At 32.8% G+C, this 21,723-nt stretch overlaps 1 protein-coding gene across 1 annotated transcript; it reads right to left on the bottom strand.

Moving 5' to 3' along the window:
• Nucleotides 1-1,519: 1,519 nt before the first annotated feature.
• Nucleotides 1,520-19,776, bottom strand: LOC132756573 (RNA/RNP complex-1-interacting phosphatase-like). Its single transcript, XM_060747674.1, has 9 exons — nt 19,634-19,776; nt 16,908-16,983; nt 14,576-14,607; nt 13,496-13,675; nt 12,531-12,574; nt 11,939-11,999; nt 10,722-10,768; nt 9,989-10,058; nt 1,520-8,018 (listed from the first exon to the last, which is right to left on the bottom strand). Exons 1-9 carry the CDS (start codon nt 19,651-19,653, stop codon nt 7,364-7,366), a joined length of 1,185 nt encoding a protein of 394 aa, XP_060603657.1. The 5' UTR covers nt 19,654-19,776; the 3' UTR covers nt 1,520-7,363.
• Nucleotides 19,777-21,723: the final 1,947 nt, after the last annotated feature.

The raw sequence follows: 21,723 nt of genomic DNA, 5'->3' as shown, positions 1-21,723 counted from the left end.
TGGAAGCCTTGGAGCTGAGAGATACACAACCCACCTAACACCCATACTGCGTGTCTCTGTTTGCTACATGTAACAAACATACTGTAAAACTCACAATTCAGTAAACAATCATTGATAACCTCTAATATGTAATGTGTTTATTAAGTCTTTAGAGTCGTTAAGTAAATAGAGGATATTAAATGAGCGTAGATTCAATACTGAATTTACTGAACGAGTTGGGAAAAAAAACTTATATTGTGCGGTCCTCTGGCGAGCATATTACTTAATTCAACGAGTTCAATAAATTTAGTAATGAACCTGCACGAATATAATTCTATTAATCACATACCCAAATTAAGACATTTTAAAGTGAAAAAGAATCATTATTCATTGACGCGCCTATAGTTAGCGCGTCTTTACACTGCGTTTGAATGACGTCAAGCACAACCATGTAACACCATTTTTTACGCGGCAATAAACTAATTTTTTCACTCGAATTTATCATTGAATCAATATAGCATGTACCATGTTCAATGGGGGAATATTTTACATGTGCTGGCCAAATTGTACATTAAAAGCGTTAGCACGATCTTGTCAAAGCATGTTGTGTCCAAAATGCAATTAATCAATTTCAAGATTTATTGCAAAACTTTTAGAGGATCATACAAATATTATTGACGTATAATGTGATAAAGCCAGTTAGTCGCTCTTGGTCAATGACTAAATAACTGATAAATAGTAGAAGTGTTACACTAGATGTGAACATATTTTATCAGTATTATAGTTTTGTTCTGTTAAATTAAACACAGTGTTATCAAATATAAGAACCTATATGGGCAATCAAATTCTTTAATATTTTCCCAAAAGATATAGTGAAACTACTTACATTACAATGAATATGGAATGCTAAATAGGACTTTGGAATGCTACACAAAAGTTAGAATGCTATATCACCATTTAGAATGCTGTAAAAGCGTTATAGAACCATTTAGAATGCTACAAAACGGTTTAGAATGATATAAAAGTATAAATAGTGCTATATAACCACTTAAAATGCTATATAAGTATAAAGAATGCTAAATAACCACCTCAAACACTACATAAATATTTAGAATGCTTAATAAGCATCAGTAATGCTATATAACCATTCAGAATGTTGTATAAGTTATATAATATAACCATTAATAATGTTAGATAATCATATAACCTTTTTGATTGCTAAATAACCATTTAAAATGCTATATAACCTCTAAGTCTTTGTTTCAGAATATAGACACATTAAATATGTCATCTGTATTATTTATTTTAACTAGCTCAATTATTTCTACATTATGTCCCTTTGTACACTTTTTTATGTAGATATAGATTAAGGCTTTGGTTTAATATAATGTCAAGATTGTCAGTGTCACAATATATTCCACTTGTAATTACACCATAGTTCAATATGTTGACAATAGTCACCTTAGTATTATTTGTGTTGTGTTATTTAGACTTATGCCATCTTTACTTAATAACAAGAAATAATAACAGAGAACTAGAGTCTATTTTGTTTCTTTATTTTGTTGGTTATCAAGCTTAACCAAGGCATAAATATGATACTGTTAATTTAAAACAGATATACATTGATATCAACAAAAGAGAATTTTAATATAAATAACATTATTTGTGGGCTGGGTTTTATGTTGCAGCAACTCAGATATCACATGGTGGTTTTTCATTTACTTGAGATTTCAGATCTCCACCATACAAATTAACTGGATAGCATCCTCACAAGAAAGAATCCAAAGTCTCTAGCAGGATTCGTATCCACAACTGCAGGGAGCAAGTGGTTTAAAGTCAATAAACTTAACCACTCAACCATGGACATTTTTAACAAAGGAGATGTAAAAGTGGTGATTATTACCAATACAAAATATTTTTTACTGCTCCATTAAAGTACATTTGTATTTGTTTTCAAATTCATTTATTCTATTTAGTTTACTTGTAAATAAACAAGAATTTGTAACAGAGTTACCAACGTCCCCCGCCCCGGGAGTTTTATATGAAGCATAAAATTGTGCTATTTCAAAAGATTGAGGTATGGATCTCAGGACATTCAGTCCAAAATTTTGATCAATGCTAGATCTGCAAATGTAACAATAAATTTGTTAAAAAAATAAAATGAAACACGGAATTTAAAAATCTATCATGTTAATATTTGACCTGCAAGTGTGACCTTGACCTTGAAGGTAGGTGACTGGTTTTTGCGCATGACACATCGTCTGATTATTGTGAACAATTATGGCAAGTATTTACAAAATCCCTTCATAGATAAGAAAGTTATGGACTGGACACGACATATACCCTCAAATAGACAATGTTAACCTTGAATGAGCAAGTACGACCTTGACCCTGAAGGTACGGGTCTGGTTGTTGCGCATGACACATCGTCTTATTATAACAAACATTTGTGCCAAGTAATTTCAAATTCCTTTGATAAATGACAAAGTTATGGACCGGACACGAAATATACCCTGTAACAGACTATGTTAATATTTGACCTCCAAGTGTGACCTTGACCTTGAAGGTAGGTGACTGGTTTTTGCGCATGACACATCGTCTGATTATTGTGAACAATTATGGCAAGTATTTACAAAATCCCTTCATAGATAAGAAAGTTATGGACCGGACACGACATATACCCTCAAATAGGCAATGTTGACCTTGAATGAGCAAGTGTGACCTTGACCCTGGAGGTAGGGGTCTGGTTGTTGCGCATGACACATCGTCTTATTATAATAAACATTTGTGCCAAGTTATTTCAAATTCCTTTCATAAATGACAAAGTTATGGACCGGACACGAAATAGTGACGGACGGACAGACAGACGGACGGACGGACGGACAGACGGACGGAGCCTATTTCTATATCCCCCTTTTTTCTTCGAAAAAGCGGGGGACAAAAAAAACTTGTTTAAATATTAAGATCAAAACAAAATGCTGTATTAATGTGCCTTTTGTACAATTATTTACCTTAAAAAATTAGCAAGAGTTAAAATTAGGAAATAATTCATCATCATTACAATCATCATCATCATGATCACCATCACCACCACCACCCACATAACCATCACCCACCATCATTAATGTAACTTTATTTCATTAATTCCAAAATAAAAGTATAGAATATACAGTATCAACATAAGACATCAAAAAAATTGTTCTGGCTACAGCAGCAAGCTAAGTATCGGTATACTGAATTGTTACAATACAAACAAGAGGGCCATGATGGCCCTGAGGTCGCTCACCTGTATATAGGCCCCCCACCCCCGGGCCAATTTTTACCCAAGGGCTTTTATTTGTTTATTTGAACAGACTTGGTAGACACCCATAAGAAGATGTTTCATGCTAAACATCTAAGTTCTAGCTCATTGGCATTTTTAAAAGAAGATTTTTAAAGTTTTTACTATACACATATAGTTAAAAACAATGTCACCCCTGGGGCAGGGCCAGTTTTGACCCCAGGGCGTTTATTTTAACAAACTTTGTAGATATATACTTAAAGATGTTTCATGCTTAATATCTAAACTCTAGCTATTTGGGTTTTTCCAAAGAAGATTTTTAAGTTTTTGCTATACACATATAAGGAAAATCAATGACCCCCCCCCCCCCGGGCGGGGCCAGTTTTGACCCCAGGGCTTTTATTTGAACATACTTGGTAGACACCCATTAGAACATGTTTCATGCTAAATATCTTATCTCTAGCTCTTTGAGTTCTTTAAAAGAAGATTTTTTAAGTTTTTACTATATGCATATAGGGAAAATCAATGACCCCCTGGGGCGGGGCCAATTTTGACCCCAGAGCTTTTATTTGAACAAACTTGGTAGACACTCATTAGAAGATGTTTCATGCTAAATATCTTAGCTCTAGCTCTTTGGGTTCTTTAAAAGAAGATTTTTTAAGTTTTTACTATATGCATATAGGGAAAATCTATGACCCCCTGGGGCAGGGTCAATTTTGACCCCAGGGCTTTTATTTGAACAAACTTAGACATTAACTAGAAGATGTTTCATGCCAAATATCTAAGCTCTAGCTCTTATGGTTCTTTAAAAGAAGATTTTTTAAGTTTTTACCATATGCATATACAGGAAAATCAATGACCCCCGGGGCGGGGCCAATTTTGACCCCAGGGCTTTAATTTGAACAAACTTGGTAGACACTCACTAGAAGATGTTTCATGCTTAATATCTTAGCTCTAGCTCTTTGGGTTCTTTAAAAGAAGATTTTTTAAGTTTTTACTATATGCATATAGGGAAAATCTATGACCCCCTGGGGCGGGGTCAATTTTGACCCCAGGGCTTTTATTTGAACAAACTTGGTAGACATTCACTAGAAGATGTTTCATGCCAAATATCTAAGCTCTAGCTCTTATGGTTCTTTAAAAGAAGATTTTTTAAGTTTTTACTATATGCATATAGGGAAAATCAATGACCCCCGGGGCGGGGCCAATTTTGACCCCAGGGCTTTAATTTGAAAAAACTTGGTAGACACTCACTAGAAGATGTTTCATGCTTAATATCTTAGCTCTAGCTCTTTGGGTTCTTTAAAAGAAGATTTTTAAGTTTTTACTATATGCATATAGGGAAAATCAATGACCCCCTGGGTCGGGGCCAATTTTGACCCAAGGGCTTTAATTTGAACAAACTTGGTAGACATTCACTAGAAGATGTTTCATGCCAAATATCTAAGCTCTAGCTCTTACGGTTCTTTAAAAGAAGATTTTTTAAGTTTTTACTATATGCATATAGGGAAAATCAATGACCCCCAGGGGCGGGGCCAATTTTGACCCCAGGGCTTTTATTTGAACAAACTTGGTAGACACTCACTAGAAGATGTTTCATGCCAAATATCTAAGCTCTAGCTCTTATGGTTTTTTAAAAGAAGATATTTAAAGTTTTTTCTTTTGGTTGCCATGGCAACCAGAGTTCTGCATGGAATTAAATTCTTTGAACAATTTTTAAAGGTGACCACCAAAGGAACATTCCTGTGAAGTTTGGATGAAATTGGCTCAGTGGTTTATGAGGAGATGTCATTTAAAGCAAAAGTTTACGGACGGACGGACGATGGACGGACGCCGGACGAAAAGCGATCACAAAAGCTCACCCTGTCACTTTGTGACAGGTGAGCTAAAAAGTGGTCCGAAGATTCAATCAAACAGTATCAAATGAGAAAAAATAAGTGACCTTGACAATTCTGAGTTAATGTTGACAATAATAAAGTTCAATACATGAATTTAGATAGTAATTCACTAACAATAGGTGTTACTGAAGTATCCTAGGTTTTTATTGGCTACACAGGGATAAAATTTGTTGTTTTCTATCTCCCATCAGTAGGTGTCATAGAGATAAGTGAGAAATTTTTCTTTTAAACAATATTGTTTAGCTTACAACAATTACAAACTGTATAAACTTAATTGACAACATTATACATGACACTGACAATATTAAACATGACATATCAATAAAAGCAATGGCTGCTCCCCAAAACCTGTACATTTGATATACCTATTTCCAATAAATAAAGGCTGTATGATCAAAGTATAAAAATCTATTTTTAGAACCAGCAACCTTCATTAACCCCAGTGACCATTTGTTTAAGAACCACCCAACCTACCAAGTATGATACTTGGTAGGTTGGGTGGTCCTTAAACAAAGGGTCACCTGTATGAAATACATCATTTATATAATAAGAAGGTTGTGTAGAAATCTAATTTTAGAATGGGTGATCTTGAACCTTACTCCACTTTAAGTCAGAGAACCGCTTCTGTTATGTAAAAGACAAGTTAATAAATAAAGGCTGTAAAAGCAAGCTATAAAATCTATTTTTAGAATCAATGACCTTGGCCCAGAGGAATCATAACCCTACCCAAAGTTAGAGGGCCACCCATGTTATCTACCTACCAAATATGAAAAAACATCAGTCAATAAACAAGAGGGCCATAATGGCCCTGAAACTGCTCACCTGTATATAGAAACTCTCCATGACAAGGAACAAGTAATATTGTAAACTATAAACAAAAGCAGATATAAAATCTAAATCTTAAACTGATATCACAAAGTTCATATTTGTATCTGAAATAGTGCATGTGTAAAAACGTTAGTTTTTAATATATACATATAAAGAAAATCAATGACCATCCGGGGCAGGGCCAATTTTTACCCAAAGGGCTTTTATTTAAACAAACTTGGTAGACACTCAAAAGAGGATGTTTCATGCTAAAAAATCTAAGCTCTAGCTCTTTTGGTTTTTTCAAAGATGTTTTTTTTTACTATTTACATATAATGAAAATCAATGACCCCCTGGGGCAGGCCAATTTTGACCCTAGGGATTTTATTTGAACAAACTTGGTAGACACTTACTAGAAGATGTTTCATACTTAATATCTAACCTGCTCTTTGGGTTTTTTTTAAAAGAAGATTATAATGTTTAAGATTTTAATGTATACATATAGGGAAAACAATGACACCCAAGGCCGGGGCCAATTTTGACCCCAGGACTTTATTTTAACAAACTTGGTAGATACTGATTAGAAGATGTTTCATGCTTAATATCTTAGCTCTAGCTCTTTGAAATTTATAAAAGAAGAATTTTTTAAGTTTTTACTATGTACATATAAGGAATATCAATAAGTTGACAACCAAAGGAATATTCCTGTGAAATTGGAATGAAATTGGCTTAGCGATTTATGACGAGATGTCGTTTAAAGTAAAAGTTTACTGCTGGACGCCGGACGAAAAGCGATCACAAAAGCTCAACATGTCACTTTGTGACAGGTGAGCTAAAAAACTAAGTTATGTTAAGAAATAGTTCTTTAATTCTGAACTTCAGCTCTTTAATCTCTATAGCTGTATGAAGTTTCAATTTCATATCATGGACAGTCTAGGAACAAGATTTATTAAGCATTTATATGTAAAAGCACCATTAGGGCAGATAATTTAAAACTTTATCAAGGTAGAATTATGGTTCTCGAACACTACACATCCTCTTACTAATCTCTAGCACAGTGTGAGGTTTAAATCCATTTCCTTCAATTCTTTTAAAGTTTTTCTCCAGAAAGGAGAATGACTGACAGATGGACATGCCATGGAATGGTACAAAATGGTGAATTATTTTGTTATTTTCTTTTGTTGTAGAAAGGTCCAAGACCGCTTATGCTATAGTTATATAATAAATTTCATTTTTATCTTTTGTTTTGTTTAAAGTCACCTGGCCCTCTATTACTTTTGCAATGCCAAGACAGCTGGAAGAAAGGACAGTTAAGGTGGAATCCATACGCTGTCACACTGTGGAGTGCTTAATGCAGTAATCCGATATCACAGAGAATCTAATTCTGTATACAAAATTTTTAAAAAGGTTTCATCCGGTTACTTCCTTTATTAGCTCTCCCATGTTTTCTAGAATCACTATTCTGTCTACTATAACTTCTATCATCATAGGAATCTTTCCTCCAATTATAGTTACTAGCTCCATTACTTTGTATATGAGACTGATGGCCATGTGATGGTCCTTGATATGCTCCACTCCCCCAAGGTAGATTAGAGCTAGCTATATACGGTCCTCCACTATTACTGTAATAACCACCATCACTATATCCCTGGTTGTGTTGAAGATGTGCTGGTCTTCCTGGTATATCATATCCATAACAAACATTTGGATCAAGTTGATATTCCGCTATAACATCTTGATTGACATACTGTCCATTAGGATATCCCCAGTTACCTGACCCATACCCATACTGACCTCCAGAATAGTTTCCATTCCACATTACATTACCATGATCATCATAATTTCTGTCCCATCCTGCATCATAAGAATTGTGGATGTATTGTCTGTTTTGATAATTAGAATGTTCATAACTCCTGTCACTATGGGAATGACCTCCTGCTTCATCACTCGGATTATTTGGTTGATTTTTTCGTGCTAACTTTTTAAGTGATTTTTCTTTTCTCTCTTTCTCCTCTTGCTCTTCTTGTTTCTGATCTTCTTCTGGTACAGGTTCTCTAAAAAAAATATGAATAAATCAAGTAATAAAATCATAAAATATTCATAAACAAGAGCTGTCACCCAAGTGACGAATGCCCCCAAAAATATTTCTAAAGCATGCAGGTATTATGAAAAGAAAAGAGAATGAAAGTAACTAATTGCTGAATATTGTTCTTTGTATTATTGCATGTACCTGTAATCTCTAATTGTGATAGCATGAAGCTTCAAAATATAAGTGTGACCTTGACCTTTGAAGAATGGACGTGGTTCCTGGACGCGACAAAATGTTGTTATGAGATAGACATTTGTGCCAAATTATTTCAAAATCCCTCAATTCATGACAAAGTTACAGTCTGGACATGATTGTTGTGTAAGTGGGAACACATGGACGGACAGACGGACATGAGCCTTAGCCGTGACACATTGTCTTGATGTGGTAGACATTTGTGCCAAGTTATTTTAAAATCCTTCCATGCATGACAAAGTTACAGTCCAGACATGAATGTGTATCTTCAAACTCTTCTCGAGAGAATGAGTACCTTCAAACTATAAGTGTGACCTTGACCTTGAATGTAGCGACATGATTATTGGACACAATACATCGTCTGAATGTGGAAGATATTTATGCCAAGTTTACATATTTCTGCCAAGTTATTCTAAAATCCTTCCATGCATGACAAAGTTACAACCCGGACACGATTGTGTGCATCTATTAATTCTAATTGTGATGTGAAACTTCAAAATGTTAGTTAGACATTTATGCCTAGTTATCTTAAAATCATTCAATGAAAGACACAGTTATAGTCCGGACACGAATGTGTGTACCTATTTACTCTAATTGCAATAATGTGAAACTTCAAAATGATAGAGTGACCTTGACCTTTGGGGACGTGGTTCTTGGACGCAACACATCGCCTTGATGTGGTAGACATTTGTGCCAAGTTATTTCAAAATCCCTCAATATATGACAAAGTTAGAGTACATATCACTAGAGTACATATCACTAGAATACATATCAATAGAGTACATATCACTAGAGTACATATCACTAGAGTACATATCACAAGAGTACATATCTCTATAGTGCATATCTGTAGAGTACATATCAATAGAGAACATATCCCTAGAGTACATGTAAATAGAGTACATATCCCTAGAGTACATATCAATAGAGTACATATCACTAGAATGAATACATATCACTTGAGTTTTAACTGAAGTATGAAATAATTCACTGGCTTATTGTTAGAACACCTATATGGAATGTATTTTTCTAACACTTATTTCAGTTTTTCAAAATGGAACATTTTATTTTATGATGCCATTATAAACAATTCTAACTTCATTATCAGGCCTATCTGATTAAGATCATGTAATAAAATATCTAAAAATCATCAAGAAAATTGTCACTTTTTTCAAATTTTAAAGACAAAAATATTACAGCAGTTTTGTGATTCAAATAAATGTTGCCAATCATCATAAAAGTTAAAAACAGTTCATTCTCTATTGTGAATAATTTGGTTGATTCAATAAAAAAACTGAACAAGTTCTCTGCACAACAGTAACAAAAGAGGAACAAAACAAGGTCATCACATATGGTGTTAACGCTTGTCTGAGAAAAATTTTAGGTAAAAAAGGGGCATAACTCCAAAGATTGCTTTCAGAATTATGTCTCTTGTCTAACGACTGCACCTTGTTATGATAAGCAGGTATTCCAATTTGATGTTGATACCTTTTGAAATGTTTGAATAATGGGCTACATAAAAGATTTTGCACCACAACAACTATGACGATGTCACAACAATCATAATAGTGTGACCTTTTCTTCGAAACAGACATGCTAAAAATGTCTTTACATTTAACACTTAAATAAATTTGCCCAGTCACAACATGCCTTACACACACCTCATAGTAGTTTCAACATTGAGAGTTTCATCGATATTTGTTTAATGTCTTCATTTAATGGTGATTCACTCTATAAACTTACTTTGCTCTTCTCTTCAAATCATTAATGTAGTTGATCCTCTCTACAGGATAACCTCTCGCTGTCTTATATGCTAAAATGAAAAATAAACTTATTCACATGAACTTCAAAACAATATAAATACTTTACAACATTGTACATGTGCTCGTTGAATTGTAAAAATACAAATTCTCAGATCTTGAATCTATGAACTATCTATAAATAGAATTTGTAAGAAAAAGAAATTTTAATGAATGACTCGATCAATACATAATTGTTCATTCAAAATTTAATAAAACGCCTTTCAACAATACTTTATTATTTACCAGTCTGTGTTAGTTCTGGTAGTTACTTCCCTTTATCTAAAATTAGTTTTATCACATATATAAATGTTGATTTATTCCAATTAATTAACAACAGCACAAATTTACCATACATAAAAAAATTCCAAAAGTCTAACATTTATTTTCTTTCCCTTTTGTTTTTTACCTTTAATGTCCCATTAGCAAACATTGTTGATCACAGTTAATTTAAATCCCGCAAAAAGCTCAGAAAAATGCTTCTTATATAAAGGTTACTTTGCATGGTTAAAACAAATAAACAAATACATAATGATTATAGTCTGTAGGAAACAATGTGATATCATGTGATAAACAGTCATAGGAAAGTTAAATTGAATAAACATGTATATAGCTCTAATTTTATAAACTGTATTCATAAACATGTTTCATTCATTCAACTGTTAGATGTACTTTACCTAGTAATGATTCTGTTGCCTTCTTTTTTAGATGTTCCACCATATATCTGTAAAATGAGAAAATAGAGGATATTGAATGAGTGTAAGTTCATTACTGAATTTATTGCACGAGTTGAATAAAATTATATTATGAGAGCCTCTGGCGAGCATAATATTATTTTATTCAACGAGTGCAATAAATTCAGTAATGAACTTACACGAATTTAATATTCTATTTATCACATACCCAAAATAAAGACCGTTTAAAGTGAAATAAGAGTCATTTTTCATTGACGCTTCTATAGTATAACGCTAACATTTAGCGCGTGTTTACACTATGTTTGTATAACGCTAATGACGTCACGTCAAAATATATGCACGGCCGTGCAATACCATATTTACGGGGTCGCAAAATCGGCACGGGTGTGTGATAAATAACATTAAAACACTATTATTATTTGGAAGTAAATTTGGAAGTCAATATTTGCTAGCTGCTCAACATTATGCAATAATTGCCCAGAGATGTCCATATTGACTTGAAGTTGGAAAGCCTTTATGGATTTGGGGGCCATTATCACATAACCAAGTATAAATGTTTCTAATACCTAGGCCAGGTCTGCAGTGAAATACAGCCTTTAGACATCGCCGCTAATACTGGTTGTAAACACTTGAGCCATTCACTACAGTTTGAGAGATTGTCTTAATATTTGATATTGTTCTCTGAATAATTTTTCATTGATGTTTTTATCTATTTGGCCCCTGGATGTAATGAAAGAAGATCCAATGTGTTTATGGTGCATCTCTTTGTTATATTCAAACTAGACATAGAGTAGACATTGATATAACTAGACATAGAGCATTAATCTGACTAGACATAGAGCACTGATATAACTAGACATAGAGCATTAATCTGACTAGACATAGAGCACTGATATAACTAGACATAGAGCATTAATCTGACTAGACACAGAACACTGATATAACTAGACATAGATCATTAATCTGACTAGACATAGAGCACTGATATAACTAGACACAGGACATTAATCTGACTAGACATATAGCACTGATATAACTAGACACAGGACATTAATCTGACTAGACATAGAGCACTGATATAAATCTGACATGACATAAAGTATTGATATGACTCGACATACAGAAAACTCTTACATCATGACAGAGAATAATGCTACTGTTCACAATAGTCAACTACAATGTATGTGTAAATAGCTTACCTACAAACCACATATCCAGTTCTGTTTACACCATGTGTGCAGTGAACACCTATCAAACTATCTGAAAATTACAAAAAAATCAATAAGCTACTTATCATTAAGAAATCTATAAATTACCTTATTTTCCATGTTAACAATCTCACCTATGGTAGTTTTGCAATATGGAAAGGTTAATTAATTATCAATTTATAACTGTACATTGTTTATTTAAAGACACTGGAACTCGAACATCTTTGCTCAGTTTGGTGGAATACAAAGGCTGCTAGTTAAATGAACAAACTAAATAACACAAGAAAAAACAATTTACACAATCTTCATCCTGATGAAGGTCTTAGTAGGGCAAAACTTGTAGATCCTTGGATAATCCAGTTTACAAACCAACTTAATTTTAAACATGTATGCATTCTCTCCTTTAGTTATTTACTTTGTTTAAATCTTCATTAAAGAGGTAACTTGGTAAATCTGTTGCTGTGAGCAATGCCTCTATAAAACCTGGTTCTACGATTATAATTTTTTAAAGTAACATCTCATTATACAAGCCAAGTGTTCTAGTGTTAAGATTATATGTCTGCATCAATATAATCATACCTACCTTTTTCAGAAGACTTTAGGAAGTCGTCAACTGCATCATAAAATCTGAAAAGTTGAAAATTAATTCTTATTATAATAAAGAGAAAAACAATTGCTCAAATTAGTTTCTCCAAGCAGCAAAGAACTAAAGAGAACAGATATCTTATACTTGTGGCCAAGCTGACCAGGAAGCAACTTATATTTTGCAATTAACAATGTCCTGTTGAAAACATATTTTGCATACATATGTACTGTTACATATATTCTATACCATACGACCTATTAGTCAACAATTAGTTGTCTCCATTGACCTTTAAACCTGCTACTTTAACCTTGACTTGATATATTGACAATGGGTGTGAGTCTGCCTTTCTTGCAACAAAATTTAGACATAAAGAAATTTACCCTTACAGTGTGTCAGCAACAATAATATATTGTACAAATAAGTCATATCTATTAATAAAATAGAAAACAAACAAGAACTTAAAAAGTTAAAAAGTTATGATCCGGGATAAAGTTTGCGGATGGCAAAGGGAACACCCACACAACTGCAACAATAACACTATTTTTATTTCTTGAAAAAAATATTATCAAGCTAAAAATGTGTTCATAAGAGACACTACATTTGCATTTTACAGTGGCATATTTACAAACTTATGCATATTTCAGAAAGGTCAAGTTACTGATCTACAAATGAACTGATAAACAAACCTCCCCATCACAACATGCTCCCAATGACAAGTAAATTAACAGAAAATCAGTTATCATTTACATAAAATAATATTTCTGTGAGCATATGTGTATTACTGAAACAATAATTATGCACAAAGAGGACTTCATCATGAATATTTCCAACAAATTTAACTGAGATCTGATCTGAGCTGTTTTTTTAGATGAAAGATGAATAACATAAAAAGCCACAATGGATGGACATAAATGAACAGAAAAACAACAAATAGATAAAAAAAATAAAAATAAAATACATACTCATTCATCACATCTTGACTTGGTATCACATGACCCTCTACAAATATTTTCTTATACTGAACACCTTTTTCTGTAAATTCTTCTTTATCATAGTAGCGTGTGGTAAATGTAAGGTCTATAACAAGGCCCAGCTTCAGTTCTTTCTTTCTGATGTCCTCAATAAGTGTTGCTGGTGTAAACCTTTAATAACAAGAGTTGAACAATGAAAGGTAAAAATTTCTATACTAAGTAAAGTTGTCATGCGTATTGGCTATAATATAAATATTCAATATATTACATTGGCTGTGTTAAAATGTTAACAAATATATAAACATGAAAAAGAACTTAGCCTGCTGGTAGCTACAGAATCTATCCGAGCTACCAGTGCAGACCAACATTAGACAGCACATCTGGTCGGCACTGTTTTACAGTTTGCTATTCAAGCAGTACATATTTTGAATTTTTCCATATAAATAATGAATGATTTTGTCAAGAGTGAAAGTTGGATGAGTCCATTTAAGACATTTAGCATGTTCAGGGTACTGTCATCAATTTTCCTATATAAATATAGATCTCACAGAGCGTGTACAGTAAATTCACAATATAGACATTATGTACATTCAAATTTTCCATTGCCATTTATTGGCACATACAGCCTAAGGAATGAGTAAATTTTTTCGTTCTGCAGAAAGGGCGAACATCATGTGCTTTATAACATTGTAATTAATGGATTCAGAACATGTGAGATACTTACCACCTAAAGAAAAGACCTCAGAATGTGAAATAATTTGTGATAAAAGCAAAATGTAAACAATGGTATTTTGACTTTGATACAAAATACTAAAATCACTATTTCTGGACTTAAAAGAAGCAACAGATATATGGCCAATGAGGTTTCTTTTCAGAAACTGTAATAGGATACCAAAATAGAAAAAGCTTTAGAACAATAATGTTGAAGGCATGAGACTAAATGGGCCTTTTATATACATTTCTTCAATCCTTTTCTAATGAAGCAAATGTTATTTTGTAATGTGATATATTCTAAAAGAGAATATATATAAGATATTATGAATGACAAAGCAACAATAAATCTCAACTTACCTAGTATCTTTAGGTTTCTCATTAAAGAAATTCTGAAATGAACATCAAAAAGAATGGTTTAGTTATATAAGAAGTCTTCATACCAAACCAAAACAGAATCAGATCTGCTGTAAATAATACCATTGTACATACATGTACCTTCAAATATATTACATACTGTAACTCTTATCTCATGCAATAATATAAAAACATAGTAATTTGGATATTTTAGTAACAAAGATCCATAACTTACAGGAGCTCCACCGGGGTCAAAAAGCCTAAAAACATAAAATTTGAAATTCTTACATAGATCAAGTGATTCAGAAGCACTTTAATAGAAAAATCTGCAAAAGCTAATAAAGAATATACTCAGAATTAAATTGATTATCAATTTTTTGTTCGATTTCTTTTTCATTGGGTTATATTGCACAATAAAAATGATGATTCTGGAAAAACAGGGTGACAGTGGGATCTGAAAATTTGCACAAAAGTTAAATTAATAGTCTACACCTACATATACATGGAATGGTACACATATCTCAGGAAAATATTTCAAGTCCTATTATGTCAAAAAACCTCAGTGAAGCTCTTTATTTAAGACATGAAATTAAATAGTATTCAGTGGGCATCCGTTCATAAATAGAATCATCTTTAGTTTCATTACAAGAGAACCAGCCAATTCTAAGATATAAAACCAGACAGAAGGACAGTGCCATTTCATTATCTCCCTTCTCGATTTCATTGGAAAGGTATAACAAGATTGTCATCATGGCACTGGATTGCTCACCTAAGATACATTGCTAGGAAAGGTCACATTTGTTTATTGTTGGTTTGATTGGGTTTTTACATCACACCAACACAGTATGGGGGACCTTCCAAATTTACTGGTGGAGGGAGACCTTAGGTTCCCTTCCCATTATTATTTCAGGCACAAACGGGTACCTGAATAGAACCATAAACATTCTGTAAGATAAGTGAATACTATCATATAGCTTCATCCTTCATCACATGTAAGAATACAAAGTCCTTGTCGGGAAAGGTCACAATGTCAGTGTTGAGGTCTGATTGGGTTTGTCATTATTTAACACACCGTCATAATTTTAAAAATATTTGTAGATGTCTTGATGCTTCTTGACAAATATTTAAGTTCTTGGCATTCTGATTTCAAGTTAACCTAAATAAATGAATGTGTTTTGCTAGATGTAAGTCTATACTTGCCATTGGGGCAAGGACAAATTTTGACCCCAGGGTTATGATTATTTGAAATTCTTCTTTAAATTCTATTTATTTAGTAACATTTGTTTATATTGTTAAGTTAACCCTTTCCCTCATGAGCATATTGTGAAAAATGGCTGTTTTCATTGAAAAGCCTCCTGTTCAAACTGATATAAAACTATGAAAAATGCTTCAATACTAATAAAACTTGGCACAAATGTTGACTCAACCATTGCCTTTTCTTACAACATGCTCAGTCTTACATTTTGAGGGGACATCTCAAAATTGCCAAAAATCACTATTTTGCCTTGATTTTTTCCATCAAAATTGATTTCAAAGTGCTGCAACTTCCCATTGGATTGAGATAAAATCAAAGGCTTTTCATAGTTGATTACACATTACCTTATGATCGACCTGGTGTCATTTTTAGCCTCTCACAAGTCCAAAATTTTCTTGGCAAAGAGGGGGACTACCGCCCCCTTCAACCCTCTAAACAGAAAGGGGCACATCCCCCTTCTGGCAACCCCCTAATGTACCATTTTGATAAAAGTGATCACTTTTATTTAGCAACATTTCCCAAAAAAACACTGGCTTAAAGGGGCTAATTTTTCATTGTTTGAGGCCTCAAAAGGGGGTGGTCAAAAAGCCGTCAAAACACGTCTGTATGAAGTAAAGAGTTAAACGAAGACTGAACTGGTACATGCAATCCAGCTGCTGATGCCCTGACTGAAGCTGAGGGGAGTGGCTCTTCAAGGTGCATGTTGGTAGACACAACAAGGAAAGGTACTAGGGTGCTCGAACCAAAAGCACATAATGACTGTTTGAAAAGCAGTTCCTTTTATAGGCACCAACAGCCCATATCAGAGCTTCCTCATTTTCTTATTGTCTCAGGTTACCTGACGTGTTGCTTGTTTGCATTTATGAAATTAACTATCATAAGTTAAATACAAATTGATTAATGATAATTATTGTATAATAGAAAACCTTTTATTCAATTATGGTGACTGATAATGGTTCAAAAGAAGGAACATGTAGTACATGTAAGTTAATATGAGGAAATACTTTTTCAAATGCAATGGCAATGCACCTCAATTAATTGGTAAAGGGTTTCTACGCATCTCTTCAAAATTTTGTTTACCTCTTTTAATGGCACTTTAAAGGTTATTATTCTGGTTCCCTCAATAACATCTCCTATGTTTGAGTAATCAAGCCACCTGAAAAAATAAAAACACAATTTGTACATTCATGCTCATTGTAAAATGACAAAATTACTGGTCTTTCCAATTCAAAATAAAAGTCAATGTCCCTTTTCCCTCACACAGGCTCATATTGGTAAAAATTAATATTTAAAAGATCAATTATCAGACATTGTAAAAAAAATTCTTTTTTTATGCAATAAAGTATAGAGCCTGCTCAATCTTGTAAGTGACCCATACTTCAAACGTTTTCTTAGAAAAATAATTATTATTTAATTAAAGTGAAACCGTGTGTTTGAAAATACACATTTACCAAGAAAATGAAATTTTAGTCTGAACGTATATACTTGTTTTCTTATGCTTTGACAATTATTAACTCCAATACTCACATGGCAAAAACATCTTTAAAAATTATTTAAAACTACACTTCTTTTAGTACAAATTTGCAGCATAGTGCAATTAATAGACATCAAATTCCAGATCACTGTAGTTAGCAAATGCTAGAATGCTCATCAATTATAAAATTCAAAAAGCTATTTTTAAACAAACGTCACAAAGCTCAGCCTAAAAGGTCTGACTGTTTTGAGTATGTCTCAATTTATATATAAAAAAAAATGAATAAAAACAACAAAATTTTGCAATTGCATACTTTTCCTTATTTATATGACCCTTGAATAATTGTGTTTGATCCTAAGTTTGAAAGGCAAATCATTGACCATTGAGTTTCAGTCTACTGAACACATTGGTATGTGTAACAACATAGTATTATAAACTAGTAAAATAAGTGATTATGATTATTATATATACAGCAATTGACAGTCTCTATATGAACTACCTAAATAACCGAGGTATATCAAGTGAAAAAACATGAGTTGTTTCCCTTACGTTTGAGTAAGTGTGATATCTCTAATTCTAAAATAATGCAAAATTAGCCGTATTTAAACATAAATGTGATATGCCGGCGGGATTTTAAAAAATCCCGATATTTTGATACTGATCCTGATTCCCAATATTACAGCTTGAATTCCCGATATTTAAAAAAAATCAACATAAAAAAATCAAAAACAGCACCTGTATCTAAAATGTAAACCGTGCCTCCGGGCATTGATTGTTATCTGTCCATATCTTAAATTATAGCGGATTAAATGTTGAGTCACTAATTGACAGCAAGGTGACAAATTAATAAACAGTTCCATCACCCAAAGTTATTCTCAAATATTTAACTTAACACGTGTTGTGTGTCAGCCAATTTTATAATTTGGAAGTAGGTATTACACGCTACGTCATCAAAACGACCCTGTAAATTTACATGCTCAACCTTTGATTTTCTTTGATTAGTGCCGCACTGATAAAGATTAAAGGTGAGCAGAATCATTTAAAGTGGCTCATTCAAAATTCTGTTTGAGATGCGGCAAAACCGTGTCTAATTAACCTATTTTTAGCGGGTGGGTAATTTTTTTTGTTTTGTTTAGGAATTACACAATCATTGCAGCAAAAATATGGATTTTATTAACTAACGCTGCTTGCATTTATTTTGAGTCTTCTATTTATGTAACGTTACTTAACTTATTAACTTATTTAACTGTCAGAGTCTTATGTTCATGAAAAGTTGTTGCACGTTTTCAAATAGCTTGTGTTTTAAATTATTAGTAAATTATTGTATGACTGAAAAGACAGATATAATTATTTAATATGAAAATAATGAAATGTATTGATCAACAAAAATATCATAGAACAATATAATCATTTAATGATTATGAGGGTAATATAGATTCTTTGAACCAAATGTGCCAAACACGCATTGAAATTGGAGTCAATAAAAAAATCCAGTTTTGAGCCTCAAAATCCAGATTTGGCCCATTTCATTTGTCACATGTATGTTTAAACCGCTGGTTTGTGGCCATTAAATGTGCAATATTAAAATTTATTACACCAATAAAAAGCTTGTGATCTTAGTTTTGTCTCAGTAGATCTATATATTTCAACAAATGGTTTGACACTAAAGTTATTTTAATTTACGGTTAAACCTAGTCCAACTAATTGTACTGCGCGACGAGATATTGTGCTATTTTCGTGTCTGGGCAATATCTCGCCCATATATAAATATATATATAATATAAAGCGAGATTCTGCCCCAGAACGAAAATATCTCAGAATCAAGCTTTGGCACGTCAATATATTTTGACTACGGTTAAACCTACCACAAGTCTGAACATTTTACATATGTTTTATACAGTGAGATACCGGTCATCTTTACTCGCAATTCTACTGATAAGAATAGCCTGGTGTCTGCTAGTTCAGAAACTGTTGATTGGTGAATTATTATTAAATAACATTAAAATAGAATCTTTAACATTTTTTTAACTTTAACAGATTAATATTTTATCAAACACATATGCCTGTAAAGGACATGTTAACAATTTAAAAAAAATCTTTATCAATAGTTATTTCTGCATTTAAAGAACTGTTGTAACAACTTTAAATCTCAATATCTAAATCATCTTAATTGTCAATATGTAGATCAGACTCATTTTCTGAAAACCCGTTTGTATGTCCGAACTAAGCAAATCCGAATATTATAACACTTCTGGAGAAAGTTAAGTGTTGCCAAAAAGTCTAGCTTTAAACAACATGAATTAGATCATATCATAGCATATAAAGAAAATACCTGTCAGGAAATTTCGGCATTTTAATCCTATATGTCGTTTAATTTAAGATCTGTATTAATTTGTAAATTTTCCGTTTCGTTTCAACGTGATGAAATTTAAGCTACGGAAAATGCCGAAAGGTGACGAATATTTTAATCGCAACTTTTCGGTTCTTTCCGTCAAACTTCGGACAAGACGACGGCAAAATAGACTGGCTACGTTCTATATTTTGATAGAGTCGATGGATGGGGATCTGAAAACATGAGAGTGGTGGTGTTGGTAGTTTTGTTTTCACTCCGGATCAGGGCAGTACTGATACAAAGTGTGATATATATCACAGAACGTCAGCCATGACAAAATCCAGCCACACCAAACCACCATAGTTTGCACCAAGCAGTAAAAAAGGACAGAGTGAAATATACCATTAAATGATAACTATTATTAGTATTTAAAGAAGGTTACCACTCTAAACGAACCCTGAAGGGTTTATGAAAAATGTACGGGAGTGAAACACGATTATAACTTATTATTTATAAGGGAACGGATAGGACAGGGTATTGAAGAAAACCTTGAGGGGGATGGGGGCTGAAAATCATCGAGACAATGTTGTTAAAATCGGTTCTTCTAGCTATCAGTGTTTTTATGTAATGAAACTCTTAAAACTAAAATTGTCACGGACATCTGTTTTGTAAAAACAATTAATGTACTGATAATCGTGAAGTGCTTCTCGAGATCTACTTATCAAAACCAGGGTTTTTCAAATAGAATTAGAAAAACCTTTCAGTTTATAAGTTCTACATATATGATACCAAATGTTAAAAATTTTTTGGGTTTTGTTCCTTATTGCATACTTCTCCATTAAAATATCATTACTTTACTATTATAGTTAAAGGTTGCATCGAAATGATGAGTATAAACTTGAATTACTTTTGTATGCGCAGCGTCCGCATATTTGTTGCACGCCAAGCACGTGCGTCTTTTTTTCCCGCGCTCCAACGAAACGCTGTACAATAACTGTTGTATATGAAAGTTGTACATGTAAAAAATTGTACTTTCTGTGATTTTTTTTAAATTCTTATAATCCCTTCATATAATAAAACAATTATTGACTAGTGTGCCATTGAATATGATGTGATATTCACCGGCACAAAGTCATATTGTCATCTGCCGGGGAATATCACATCATATTCAATAGCACACGTACTAGTCAATAATTGTATAAAAAAGATACATTCGTATTTGATATTCTTATACGGGTGCTAGAACCAGCATTACATGTACAACTATTTTCCAGATTATGTTGACTTTTTAAGACCATTCGTGAGAATGACGACCTGCCTATCGTTGTGAAGGCGACTTTTGTGTTTCGTCGATATATAGTATAATAATTTAACGCATTAAAAACTTTATTGTTTTTATGTTTGGTATACCATAGACATTTTCCAAGCTACTAGTGTTATAATACTAAAAGGAAACATATGAAATATTATTCAGTTCTTTGTATGAGACAACAACAGCATCGCTTTAGTACATCATTCGCGAAAGCGGTGTTACATAGTAAAATTGTTTCAGTCACATTTTATCTGTTAACTGCAGTAGTAATTTACAAATGTCTCAGCTATATACCGAATATCAAAAATAATAATGTAATACAACACAGACGTCGCCTTTAACACGTCATTCTCACGAAAGATCTTAAAACCAACACTTTCCCGGAAGTATATGAGATTTACAATATAATGCCCCAACAATCCTATGCGCCAATTCATTTTTTTCTATTATCAGGCCAATTTCCTGATAAATATATTTATATTTTTAATATAACCTCGGGGTCTCGGTTATAGCTCTCCGGGGTGGGGAAATTTTATCAGGCCAATTTCCTGATAAATATATTTTTCTTTCTCTTTTTTTATTGTAAGTAATAATTGGCAGAAGTTTAAACCTCTCTATGCTTAACCTGCACAAGTTTCATTCATAAATAATGTTACCTTTGCATGCTAAATCCACAAATTTCTCCTATCGCTAATAATATATTAACATAAAAACTGAACAATATAATATACATTTCTAATAGCATAAAGTACCTAACCACTAATTAAGTAGCATAATC

The sequence above is a fragment of the Ruditapes philippinarum genome, unplaced genomic scaffold, assembly GCF_026571515.1.
Source record: "Ruditapes philippinarum isolate M1 unplaced genomic scaffold, ASM2657151v2 ctg2114_1_1_1_1, whole genome shotgun sequence".
Classification (NCBI taxonomy): domain Eukaryota; kingdom Metazoa; phylum Mollusca; class Bivalvia; order Venerida; family Veneridae; genus Ruditapes; species Ruditapes philippinarum.
The sequence above is the reverse complement of the archived record's forward strand: the minus strand, read 5'-3'. Positions and strand labels throughout refer to the sequence as shown.

What these genes read in the sequence shown, in the direction of transcription:
- LOC132756573 (XM_060747674.1), bottom strand. Translation starts at nt 19,653, where the DNA reads ATGCCGAAATTTCCTGACAG. An exon ending in CCTAAAGTCTTCTGAAAAAG is followed by an intron (nt 12,000 to 12,530) that starts GTAGGTATGATT and finishes TGTAATTTTCAG; the next exon opens with ATAGTTTGATAGGTGTTCAC. An exon ending in GATTTGAAGAGAAGAGCAAA is followed by an intron (nt 8,019 to 9,988) that starts GTAAGTTTATAG and finishes TATTTTTTTTAG; the next exon opens with AGAACCTGTACCAGAAGAAG.